At 40.5% G+C, this 13,451-nt stretch overlaps 1 protein-coding gene across 1 annotated transcript; it reads left to right on the plus strand.

Moving 5' to 3' along the window:
- Positions 1-6,352: 6,352 nt before the first annotated feature.
- Positions 6,353-7,375, plus strand: LOC100585973 (olfactory receptor 8B8). The gene has a single exon (XM_003253319.3). The coding sequence runs from the start codon at positions 6,416-6,418 to the stop codon at positions 7,355-7,357; it is 942 nt and encodes a 313-aa protein (XP_003253367.1). The 5' UTR covers positions 6,353-6,415; the 3' UTR covers positions 7,358-7,375.
- The last annotated feature ends 6,076 nt before the right edge of the window (positions 7,376-13,451 follow it).

A 13,451-nucleotide genomic window follows, 5' to 3' on the forward strand; every position in this document is an offset into this window, starting at 1 on the left:
TGTGTAGTAATAATACTTCAGTCAGTCTATAACACTTTGTTAATTCGAAGCTACTTATTGAACACTGTGATAGTTGATCCTCACACAATCTTGTATGCTAGGTGCTAACATATCTGATTTCAGACGGAGTTACTGAGGTCCAAATGGTGTAACCTTGCTTGGCTAGTGGGAGACGTAATGAGATCCCAGGTCATTTTGCTACAAAGCCTGCTCAGGGTACCATATTTGCCTTCTCTGACAAATTTACTAGCAGTTTTCTCCTTCCCTTTTATTGATCATGGATAATTATATGGTTCCATCCTTTACTCTTGACTTGTAGTTTCTGCAATCACTTTTATTTACATGACTTCTCAATATGTGTCTTGAAATCTTTTTCTCAGCTCTGATCTCACGCTGATGACTCACTACTGACCATTTGCTCTTATATGTACTTTCAGCACATGAAAGTCAGAATTGAATTCTATCTCTTTATTTCTCTCTTTACTTCCTTATTTCTAGGTCCTGGGGTTGAGACTTTAGTAACCTTTGACAGTTGGCCTTCCCTCTCGATTCTTCCTTTATAACCATTAATCCAGCAAATTTATTAATCCTCTATCACTACAAATACTTGAGGCCTAAAGAGACAAGGTCGTCACAACTAACAGATAAACAGGTTTGATTTTTTTAATTCAAGGAAATGTTCTTGTGCAGAGTAGGATAATAAAAGTAACCATTTAATATAACTTGTGAAAACTAATGGCATTAATATGTGTAAAGCATTTAGCATAGTTCCTAGCACATGGTCAGCGCTTACAAAGTATAACATATTAGTACTAGTATTAGTATTCTTAATACTAATGATACTAAAATATGATTGGATTATATTTTTAAAAATTTCAGCTTTGCGCTTTGTGCAGATTACTCGTTTTCTGCAAATGATATAATGTATATAAAACTTCCTGCACAGTGGTTGGTACATACGTGTTTATACATGGTAATTATTCCCCAACATAGACCTCCAAGGTCCCATCTAACTCTAGAATTCTATATTAAATACATATATAATTTATGCATAGGTTTGTATATCAGTGAGTTGAAAATAATAAAAGTAAAATGAGATTAAGTATAATGCAGAAACAGATTACTGCTAATATTGCTAATATTAAAGGCCATTTCAAACGAAGAACTTTCAGTTGCCATCTTTTTTCTCTGATCAGGTTCTGTAACTTCTTATAGCTTCTTATGAAACTTGTACTTGGTCTTCTTGCTATGCTGTGATGGTTGCTGCAGTTGAGTCCAACCTTGTGCCACCAGAAGTCTGAGGGTTAATGCATGTGTGTGAGAAACATTGTATTGACTCATATTCATGTATCACATATGAAATCACACAAATTAGAATGTAATTTTAAAAAGATAGGAAAAAAATAGAAATAAATAAAACCAAGAAGCACTATACAGAAATTCAAGTTTTGGAAGGAGGGCAGTTCTGCAACAAAAGGAACAGAGTTAAGAATAGTTCTTCCTACACTGCTTCCTGCTTGGGCTTCATCTGCTCCTCAGGCAACAAGACTTTAGTAAAGCCCCAGTTGAGAGGATTTTGAAGCGTAGTTTCCATGGCAACAGGCTTTAAAATGACATACATCCAGAAGAACTTTTCTTGGTTGTTCTATCATCCAAACAAGCATCCTCTAAGGCTCCCAGAGAAAAGTCAACTTTTAATGAAGCCGGAGTCTTTGCTTTCTGTGCCCTAAGGAGCACCTTTCCTGTGGGACTCATTTCATGCTTGTTATAATGACTTATTTTCTTAAATTGTGAGTTGACTACAGTGGAAATGAGAGCAAGGATTGAGGTTTCTCATAATCACTGAAGGAGTGGCAAATTTCTAGGTATAAGAGTTACACTTGAGGCCTCTTGTTTCTGAGCAGTGATTAAAATACATTCCACATGTGGCAGAGGAGCAAGCTCTGAGGTATGTTAAAATGTCACCCAGCACTTATACACAAAACACACACGCGTGCACACACCCACACCCACTACACACACAGGACTGAGAGAAGGGTGGTAATTAGCTTGCTGCGTGGTCAGACAGCTGCCAATGGGGCTCTAATTGTGAAGCCACCACTTCAGCTGCCTTATCCTGACCAAAATGTACCTCTTATTAACTAGTGCTGTTTGAAATTTCATAACCAGAGATCTATTTTTTTTTTCCTAAAGACTTTGTCTTCAAGAAATGCCTGGAAGAGGGTGAATAATGTGGATTGTCCCCAGAAAGTTTTAGTAGACTGTGTGCTGATGAATTTGTTTCTTCCTGAAAATTTAGTTTTGACATAGAATTGAAGGAAAGTAAGCACTAAGATTGTGAATGCTGGGGAAGAGGAATTTTTGCTGAGACTAGGAGACTAGAGATGGGTATAGGAAGAGAAAACGGGAGGCTGTAAAGAAACCCTTATCTGATTTTGGAATTTGGCTGTTGTGGTGTGGTAGAATGTGGATATTTGAAAAATAGGCATTGGTGGTAGGACAGGAAGTAGGGACAGGGTAATATAGTCAAGGGCCTGATGTTGTCTGTGGATTGGGTTATGTTGGAGAGACAGGCCTTAAAGTTTGAAGAGTGTATTGTTCCCAAGCTCCTCTCACTCTTGTCAGCTCTCTTCCTCTGCCCTATGGCAGGCCCTCTCTTGTCTCTTTCAGGCTCATTCAGCTTTAAGCAAGATTTTTCCTTCCCTCATGCCATCCCTAGGATATATGCATTTCATATTTGTTTTATGTCTATTTCCTACAGCATTTATCAGGGCTCTTTCTTTTGTCAACCACTCTGCTCGGCTCTTCCACTTTCATGATTTAATTTAACTCTCACAACAACACTGTGAATTATCACCATCATCCCCATTTTATAGATGAGGAGATTGAGAATTAGAGATTAATGAACATTTTGTGAGCTATATGATTCAAAGATATAAAAGTGAATAAAACTACAATGTTGCTAGCATCATTATAGTTCATGGAGGGATAGGACAGTAATACATTGTGAGTAGGGCTGCAAGAGATCTAAGAACAAAGTATCGTAGGATTTGTCGTGGCTAATCCCTATTAAGGTGTGAGCTGATAATTATTTGAGATTACTCCTTCTGGCATTTAGGTGTTTTGATAGGTCACGCTCAAGACATACAAATTCTCTGAAACATGGTACTGAATAATTTCAGGTCCTTGATGAATTTAGTGATGCATATTTAGTTTCTTGTCCTGGAATCAAAGAGCCTTGGGTGAGGATGCTTCCTCTCAGGTGAAGTAAGGAACATTTTGTTGAAACCTGCTCCAAATACTGTTTTAGGAGTACCTTAGCTGGGATTTCCACAAAAAGCTGTGCTAGGGACAAGGCCATGCGTGCAGATAGTTTATTTTTAGAAGCCATCCCAGGGAAGAGAGAGAGAAAAACAGGGAAGTAAAGAAAACCAATAAAAGGTTCTGTTATATGTTACCTTAATGGGGAATTTAGGATTAGTTCCTCTGAAATCTTTTGATGTACTAAGAAGAATGAACCACTGGAGACACAGAAAAGGGAGACATTTACCCACTGGCTCCCAGGGATGTTAATTCCTTCATGTTTAAAAGTCAGCACGTGTACCAGAATGGCTGAATGGATTCTCAGACGTACCACTTTGTGGTGGCAGAGATGTCCTAGGGCTGAAAGGAGGGGATACGTAGTGCAGTCAAGAAACATTGTTATTGGGCTATAGCTGGATGCAGCTCGCTGCCACAGCAACAGCAGAAGCCCAAAAGATAGGCTGAGTAATATAAAATGAGGCATAAAACATGTGCAACACAGAGAGCTTGGTGATGGGACCTGAACTCAGACCTGGTGAAAATATTCAGGATAGTAGGCAGAGAACAACACAGCTAGAAGGCAGGGCCAGCCTTATGTGACTGCAATGTGCTAAAAAGCTTAGAAAGGACTTTTGCTCCATTTCCCTGTTACTTGATTTGAAAATTCATCCTTTATCTTATTGCTGGTGCTTTGAGCTATGGCATCGTGTCTGAATTACACATTAAACATAGCATTTGGGGGGAACATGGCATCAAGTCATCAACACCCAATAGCCCAATAGACTAACTGGTCTCCCTCCCCACAACTCTGACCATGTCACTCTCATATTCAATATATTCCATGGATTCACATTACATACATAATTCCTGTCATGACATTCAAGTCTCTCCACAGTAGGAACCTGGGATGCTATTCCAGCGTTGATACACAACTATATTCCTTCCTGTACTCTACATTCCAGCCAAACTAAAGGCCAGGCGAACTTCCTCCAGACAATGTAACTGGAAAGATTGGAGACACAAGTTTTATTCTGGACTCCACCACCAACCAACTCTGACTGGTGGACTTCAATTTTCCTGTCTAGAAAACATAGGGTAGAGTATTAGGACATTGAATCCCAAACCTGCCTAAACATCCGGATCAACAGGGTGAAACCTGTCTAAATATCCAGATCAATAGGGTGAGAAATACAAGTTATAAAACCCCACCCCTGGAGATTCTAATTTATGATGCCTGGCTTGAGGCAGCAGGATCTGTACTTTTAATAAGGATATAGTTATCTAATTCAATTGCACAGCCAGGCTTATGAACCACAGGATTAGGTGATTTTTAAATATTGATTCAAATTTATGGGGCTCTAAGAATGATAACTAGCTGTCACTGAGCTCAAGCAAGGCTCTGAGAGGCTAGAACACAGAAGGGATGACTTTTGTCATGAGAGAGGGGCGTATGAAAAGAGCAAAGCAAGCAAAACAAGAAAGCAAATATCCCGTGGGAAGAAGGAGAATCAAGCTACAAGGCCTTCAGGCTCACGATGAGGGGATGGGAGCCTGAGGAAAGCTGAAAATAAGACTGGAAAGAGCAATAATAGAGGACAGAGGCCATCTAGGGGAATCCCAACAAGTTAGCAATTTTGGAAAAAACTCCTCTTAACCAATGGAGATTGATTTTTATTGTCAAGCACAAATTCCAAGAAAAGACAGGTTGGTTTGTCTTCTGGACTAGGTATTGTGCAGCTCAGCAATGAACTGAAATGTAAGTGATAGGTTGAATGTCCTCCATCAGAGTGGCATAACATTTTGTTTTTGCCTTTTCTGGATCTTATCACATGCTTTTGCTTAGTTATGTGTGTTCTGGTGTCTTTTTCAAGACATGGTCAGAGTCTTGAAGGCAAGAACTGGGCTTTACATGCTTCATTACCTTCTACAGGGAGGTGTTAAACTCAGTTATTAAGAACACCAAATCTGGAGTAGGATGGACCTAGTTTTAATATGGCCTTTGTAACTTAACATTTGGGGAGTTACTTCATCTCTAAAATGAGGGTGATAAAACCCAGCTCATAGAATTGGGGTAGAATTAAAATGAAGCATTATATGAAAAATGGTATTGGATCCTGGCATGCTGATGTCAGTGCATAATGCTAGGACAAAAAAAGCATTAGGTATACATTAAGTGCTCAATAAATGGTAAATTATTGTTTTTGCACAATGCTTTGTGTATTTCCAAACAAATATTTTCATGTTTCTAAAAGCCCATTCAAATATTACCAAGGGTATGAGCACAACTTTGTTATATCCGGGGCTGTGATCCCAGAGGAACTTCTGCTGCTCTACTTCTAATCAGTCCCCCAGATATCCAAACTCAGAATAAAACTGCTCAGTCTCCTGTCACTGGCTATCACTGATAATGGTAAGGATGCTGTCGCCTTTCTGCAAGCTAGAGAAAGGCCTCAGGGCACAGCCTCCATCAGATGTCATGTACTGTAGCTCAGAAAGAGTTCTGAGGCAGCCGAGGCTCCAGTGCTGCCATTGGGATAGGGCGTAGCGGGCTGGTGCTTAGTCTTTCATCTGTGATAGCTCCGCAGCCAATCTGTCTGAACAAGTGAAGATAAGAGCTGGACCTAAAGGTACATCACTGAAACTCTGGGCTGAAGAAGATGAGAGGCTGAATCCGGATGAGCAGTCCGAACTTTTCCTGAGTCCCCAGTCTCAGGTACTAAAGCTCTGGGAAAGTCCACCCCACCCTTCTGCTCTGTCCGGGATGACCTTAACCCTAACTCTCCAGGCACAGGTGGGCTGGGTCTGGCTTCTGAGAGGACTCTTCCTGGAGACTAGCCGCAGTTTCTGTAAACTTAAGTAGAAACTGGAGTTGAAAGGGTGCAACAAAGGGATCAAAGTAAAGACAGGAGGCCTTCCCAGCAGCACCTGCCCTGGCCATGGAGGTGGGGTGTGCTCCAGAGGGAGCCGCAGCAAAGCCCCCTCTGCTGAAGTTCAAAATCTCTCTGTGTGCCTCCTATTCTCAAGAAGGAAGGAAGGATGACTGGGAGGGCAGCAGTGGTCTCTCTCTCTCTCTCTAAATAACTTTTTCCCTTGTCCCCACAGAATGCCTTAAATGACAATGGCTGCTGAGAATTCCTCCTTCGTGACAGAGTTTATCCTCGCAGGCTTAACCGACAAACCGGGAGTCCAGATCCCCCTCTTCTTCCTGTTTCTAGGCTTCTATGTGGTCACTGTGGTGGGGAACCTGGACTTGATAACCCTGATAAGGCTCAACTCTCACTTGCACACCCCTATGTACTTCTTCCTCTATAACTTGTCCTTCATAGATTTCTGCTGTTCCAGTGTTATCACTTCCAAAATGCTGATGAGCTTTGTCTCAAAGAAGAACAGCATCTCCTACGCTGGGTGTATGACTCAGCTCTTCTTCTTTCTTTTCTTTGTTGTCTCTGAGTCCTTCATCCTGTCAGCAATGGCGTATGACCGCTATGTGGCCATCTGTAACCCACTGTGGTACATGGTCACCATGTCTCCCCAGGTGTGGTTGCTCCTTTTGTTGGGTGTCTATGGGATGGGGTTTGCTGGGGCCATGGCCCACACAGCGTGCATAATGGGTGTGACATTCTTTGCCAATAACCTTGTCAACCACTACATGTGTGACATCCTTCCCCTTCTCAAGCACGCTTGCACCAGCACTTATGTGAATGAGCTTGTAGTGTTTGTTGTTGTGGGTACTGATATTGGTGTGCCCACAGTCACCATCTTCATTTCCTATGCTCTCATTCTCTCCAGAATCTTCCACATTCATTCCACAGAGGGCAGGTCCAAAGCCTTCAGCACCTGCAGCTCCCACATAATTGCAGTTTCTCTGTTCTTTGGGTTAGGAGCATTCATGTATCTCAAACCCTCTTCTCTTTTACCTACGAACCAGGGCAAGGTGTCTTCCCTATTCTATACCACTGTGGTGCCCATGCTCAACCCATTAATTTATAGCCTGAGGAATAAGGACGTCAAAGTTGCTCTAAAGAAAATCTTGAATAAAAATGCATTTTCCTGAGAAAAGGGCAACGCTCAGGAAGGAAACACTGTTTCTCCCATAAGTGATTTGGACTCCATTGGTTACATGGAAGAAATATAATTTTTCCTCAAACAGGTTCATCATCCCCATTTTGAGGGTTCTTTAATTTACAAATATTCTTAAGCGCTTTGAATACTCACACAGTAAGTCTTGAGGATCATTTCACTCAGTTCCCTGCTATTTCTGAGGATAGACTCAGGCTTATGTACCTTCCCCGAGGTTGCTCAGCTGCTCAGCAGTGGAACTGTGACTAAAATCCAGGCTCTTTATTTCCAGTACTGGCTGCTTTTCATTATGGCTCACTTTCTTCCTCCCTCAGCCTCTGGAAGATTTCATTTCAAATGTGAGCTGGCCTAGGATGTTAAAATCTGATTCTGTCCTCAGAAATTACATGCAACTCTTCAAAGGCTAATTTTAAATGTCACATTTTTGCAAGTAGGTAGGAAGTATATAGAATTTTTTGTTGAGATGGCCTTGGCCAAATGACCAGCGAAATTCTTGAAGCATTTTGAAGAAGGTGCAGGGGAAGTGTGTTAGGACCCAGGGAGCAGCATGTATGGTACCTCTTAAGATAGTGGGGTGGAGCTTCAGGGACTTGGACTTGAAGGGTTTTAGTGATGCTGGGTGGAAGAACTTACAGAAAATGTCAAGGTTATGAAGAACAGAATTTGGGAATTATTTCACATACAATTATTTCCCTGTTTTCAAAAGTCAAGGTGGGAACCAGATGCAGTGGCTCATGCATGTAATCTCAGCTACTCAGGAGACTGAGGGAGGAAAATCGCTTGAACCCAGGAGGTGGAGGTTGCAGCGAGCCAAGATCATGCCACTGCACTCCAGCCTAGGCAATGGAGCAAGACTCCATCTAAAAAACAACAACAACAACAAAAAACCTCAAGATGGGGAAGTCCACAGCCCAGGGTGGTCAGTTATAGATTTGGAGAATATTTCAGAACCACAGAGAGCCTTGTGTTACAAGTCAGTAGTCAGGTGAGACCCACACAGCAGTCAGTCAGTGGAGGGAATGACCACCGAATGGTATAATGCTGCATGTAGCAGAAACCATATGGGGTATTTTTTGCATGGTTTCGCAGATCAACTTTCTGCCCCTTGGCGCCTCATGCCAAATCCTGGGAGGTGTTCCTTAACCGGTCCCCTTGCCCTCTGGTTTCAGTTGGGTTAGACCAATGGCAACATCAGCAGAGGAAATCAGAGGGTAGGAGGAGTGTGATATTATGCTATTTATTTCCCTGACTTCCTCCCAGCTGGGCTACAGTGGCAGTAACTGAACGCCTCATTTCTTACTGGGCTATAAGAACTGCTCCCTCCCTCATCTCTTCATGCCAAGGAGTGATAATGTCTCCCTGCTGTTGCTAACCCAGAGAGCTTGACCATCTCTTTGCGGTTTCTCTCAACCACTTTTGCTTAAACGAATGCAAATAGTTTCTCTATTGTATTTTCAATTACTGTATTTGTGTGGATCATCTGATTTTTGCAGAAACCCTGACTGCTGCACCTTCCAATAAAGGGTGGGAGAAATGATGTGGCTCAGGTTTGTAAGCCCACAGCCTAATGGTACTGTATAAACGAAGGTAGAGTAACTTTTCAGTTTAAAAAGATTATAAATAGTAGATTTCTTTGTGAAACAATGATACGTGAAATGCTGTGAAAATGTGTTGACTTATGAGTCTCTCTTTAGGAAGATTCTCTTCTATTTAGAAAAAGTAAAGTTTGGATGGATGTAGAGTGTTGCCCTTTGGGATGCTGCAGATTAATAAGGGTGAATTCAAAAGAATGAGGGATTGTGTCTTGGACATCACGGACTAGATAAACAACACAGAATTTAGCTGACTATGGGATTGAGAGGGGCAGAGCATCATAAAGACTCAAAAAGAGCAGAGCCCAGAGAGTTGGATGGTAGAATCAAACTTAAACCTGAGCTTCTCCTCAGTTGTGTTACCTTAAGCATTACATGATGTCTCTGAGCATCAATTTCTTCATCTTTAAAAACGTTTTTCCTAGAGGTGTTAAGAGAATTAAATGCCAGATTCTCGGTCAATTTGTTTCTATCCCTGCCAGATCCTTTTCCTTTTAATATCAGCACTTGCACTAATTTATTATGTGACCTTGGGACAATTGCTTCATTTTTCTGGGCCTATGCTTGCTTATATGAAAATCATCATGTTCTGTCAGATTATTTCTACATTCCATTTACAAGATATATTTATTTATATATTGACCAGATAACACATTTGCTATAGGCTGAACACTTGTGTCCACTCAAACTCAGATTTTGAAATGACAGATGTTGAAAGGAGGTGGGGCCTTTGGGAGGTGACTAGGTAATGAAGGTGGGGCCATCATGAATGAGGTTATTGTCCTTATAAAAGAGGCCTGAGGCTGGGCACGGTGGCTCACGCCTGTAATCCCAGCACACACACACACACACGCACACACACACACACACACACACACACAGTCTGAGAGAGACCTCCCCCACCTCTTCTACCATGTAAGAACAAAACAAGAAGGCTCTGTCTATGAGGCAGAAAGTGGGCTCTCACCAGACATGGACTCTGCTGCTGCCTTAATCTTGGACTTCTCAGCCTCTGGAACCATGAGAAATAAATTTTTGTTGTTTAAAAGCCACCTGGTGTGTAGTTTTGTTACAGTGGGCTGAACAGACCAAGACAATGTTTATGATATTTAAAACTAGTACCAAAGAATAATCAGTGAAAGGAAGCCTCCTTTTACTTCAGTTTTCTTGTCATGCAGTCCTCTTGTTTTCTAGGGGTTATCATGGTTGCCTGTTAGCTGTATATTTTTACATAGTCACTGCATGTACAAGTTGTGTGTGCCTGCACATACATACACACAACTTTTTAATTTGTTTCCAAAGTCATGAAAACCTACTTTGAAATATATCCACTATGATAATTAATTAGAAGAGGAATGAATTAGGGTTTGTTACTAAGATAAATAAATGGAGAGAAAAGCCTAAAAATGTATATGAAGGGTTGCGGTTAGGAAAAAAGTAGGGGGAGAGAAAGTAATGACGTGAAAACAAGGGAGCTTTAGCTCTGGCTGCAAAAGTGTACACCCCAGGAAAGACACAGCCCACAGCAAGAATTTGTTTGTTCTGATCTATTGCCTCCAACTCAATTTTCGTGATTGCACAAAATTCCATCATATAGATGTATTAAATGTAATTAACAATTTTCTACTACTATGCATTAGGTTATTTCCATTTTTCCATATCATAAATAATACTTGTTTAACACACTTATTCAGAAACTCTTTGAGTTTTCCCCATACTTTGGATATATTCCTAGACAGAGGCTGACTGAATTGCACAAGATTCTTGAATTTGGTTGCAAAAATCCTTCTTGAAAGTTTAACTCAATGTGCACTCTCATTACCAGAATGAACACATTTGGAAAATCTACTATTGGCCAGGTTCTGTCCTAGTCAGGGCACTGCTCATAGGAATATGTTACTTTTAGTTTTCGTAATGATAGTGTTTATATTATTGTCTCCTCCTTTTTACATCTTTTTTCCTCCTACTTTATTTCATCAACTACTTGTATCTGAATCGATAAAGAAAACAGGGAGCAACATTGAAAATGTTTTTTTTTTCCTTCTACATTTCCTTCCATATAAACTCGCCTTATTTCTTAAATGGCTTTTTCTTGGCTTGACCATATTTCTGGTGATCGGTTTAATCAGAGGAAGGGCAGACACCCTTGGCCTTTGTGGTAATGTATAAATATGAGGTCTCCTTCTGGAATATCTTCCTCCTGTCTTCCTCTTGGGTTTCAGTGCCACTTCTCTGTGCTTTCACAGCACACTGCACATAACCTAGTAAGTGCCGGACCATGTGGGACTGTTACTTGCTTACTTTTCCATATCCACTCCCACCACACTCAGACTGTGAGTGTTGTACAGGCAAGGTCCCCGGTGTCTGTTTTGCTATATCCTCCATACCTAGCACAGTGGCACATATAGAGTAGGAATTTAGCAAATATTTATTGGCTACAAGAATGGAGTGTCTAGCAGTTTTAGAAGCTGCCTTACTAAAGAGGCTTTCCTATTTTCATCCTTCTGGCAACACATTCCTTTCTTCCATCACATTGATGAACATATGTCCATCACCCTGGTCTCCTCACCATATTCTTCCTGTTCACTCAAGATCCCCAACTTTAGGCTCATGTCACCTGGTGGCTGTAGTAGAAACTAGTCCCTCCCTCAGTTTTGTAAACCTCAACTTTCCACCCCTTTATATGGTAAAATGTATAGCATAATATAAAATAGGTAACTTAAGCTCTAAATCTTTATTCAGTTGAACATAGGGCTTTGAAGGATTTTATAAAATACCAACAATTGAGCATTCATTTTGTACTCTCCATTTAGGCTGATATCCCAGAGATAACACATAGAAGAAAAATTTGCATGATGAGAAAATGAATCATTCACGCATGGAGCTCTATTTTCCTCAGAATACTTGCCTGAACACTCGCCTTGAAAAGATGAATACACTTAGAAAAAAGCCACCAAGGCCATAGCCTGATTCATCTTTGCTGTCTTTGCAGGGCACAATACTGCTTTCTCAGAACAAATTTTCCTCTTTTTTTTAAAAAAAAATCCTCACAAATGAGTATGTTTTATGTCTTCCCAGAACTGCTTCTGGGACATTTGATAATATAGAGTTTTTTTGTAACTGAGTTCCTCAGTAATTTTAATGGCAAAGATTGCCACTTTTTCTTTTGCAATTCACAGTACATTATAGGGAGAGGTTTTGAGACTATGCAAATATTTTGTTCCTTTTCAAACTTTCACACATTGGTTTTAGCATCTATTAATGATCAGTTATTGCCTGAATCAATTATTACTCTAATGCCTGAAAAATGAAGATTTTCTAATTCCATCAGTCCTTCTTTATTTGTTAGTGGGTATTCTGTTAAGAGCTGTTTCTTCTCATCAGTTTGTTCATTCATTTATGTCATTATGGACTCATGCTTTCTAATTTTATAATTGGCTATGATTCATTATCGTCATTGTTACTCTGATGCTCAATTGTCCATGATTTGGCCAGTGGAAGCCATTTCACACTGATTTCTGTGTCCTTTTAATATAGCACTATCAGATTTTGAGCACTTTATCACTGTCTGGCAAAGCGGTACATTTCAGTTTCTTGCTGCCCATTCCCTGCCCAGCATTGGTTCTGTTTAGAAATTGATGGCATTTACAACTAAGAGATGAGTGGAAGGTGAGATGAGCTATATTTAATGTCATTTTGTGAGCAGATATTCAATGGAAGAACACTCATGTCTGTAAAATACCATTTACATATTTGTCCCTCTGAATACACCTGTCTATGGGCAAATAATGGACTTGCTGTCTGTGAATGGGCCAATACTCTGTGGCCAAAGCCAATGATTCCTAAGTGTCACTTGTGGCTCTTTTCGTACCACTTTTTACCTTCTCACATGACAGCTTCATCTGGTTCCTATTAGTAACTGATGGGACTAGATGAGAAGAAAATCAGCCTGAGGTGGAAGAAAAAAAGCCCTGAGACTTTTACCCATACAATTTGGTTGTAAATGCCATTCTGTCTGGCCTCCTTAAAGACATGACTGCTTGTCCCATTTGCTTCTTTCATTCTTGTAATATTTTGCAATACCTTCCTTTCCTGCTTCTTCCCTTTTTAAAAATTTTCCATACTACCCTGATCTGAGAATGAATGTGGACATATAGATAATAATTTAATATTCAAGGGACATGAGTTTTTCAAACCCTAATAATAACATTTTTGAGACTTTGTCTTATGAACTTTAGATACAAGTTCTCATTTAATCTCCTGTACAAATGTGTGAGATAACTGTCCCTGTTTTATAAATGGGCAAACCGAGGCTGTAAAAAGTTAAGGTACTTGCCTAAGATTGTACAGATAGTCAGTGGTGGAGTAAAGAATTGACTTTAGACTGCAGGACTCCAGAGTCGCCCACACTTTCAACACTAGCTGCCTTCCAGAAGGCTCCGTCTGGGTGTGCAAGAAGGAGCACGTGTGATGCAT

Source organism: Nomascus leucogenys, chromosome 15, assembly GCF_006542625.1.
Source record: "Nomascus leucogenys isolate Asia chromosome 15, Asia_NLE_v1, whole genome shotgun sequence".
NCBI classification, from domain to species: domain Eukaryota; kingdom Metazoa; phylum Chordata; class Mammalia; order Primates; family Hylobatidae; genus Nomascus; species Nomascus leucogenys.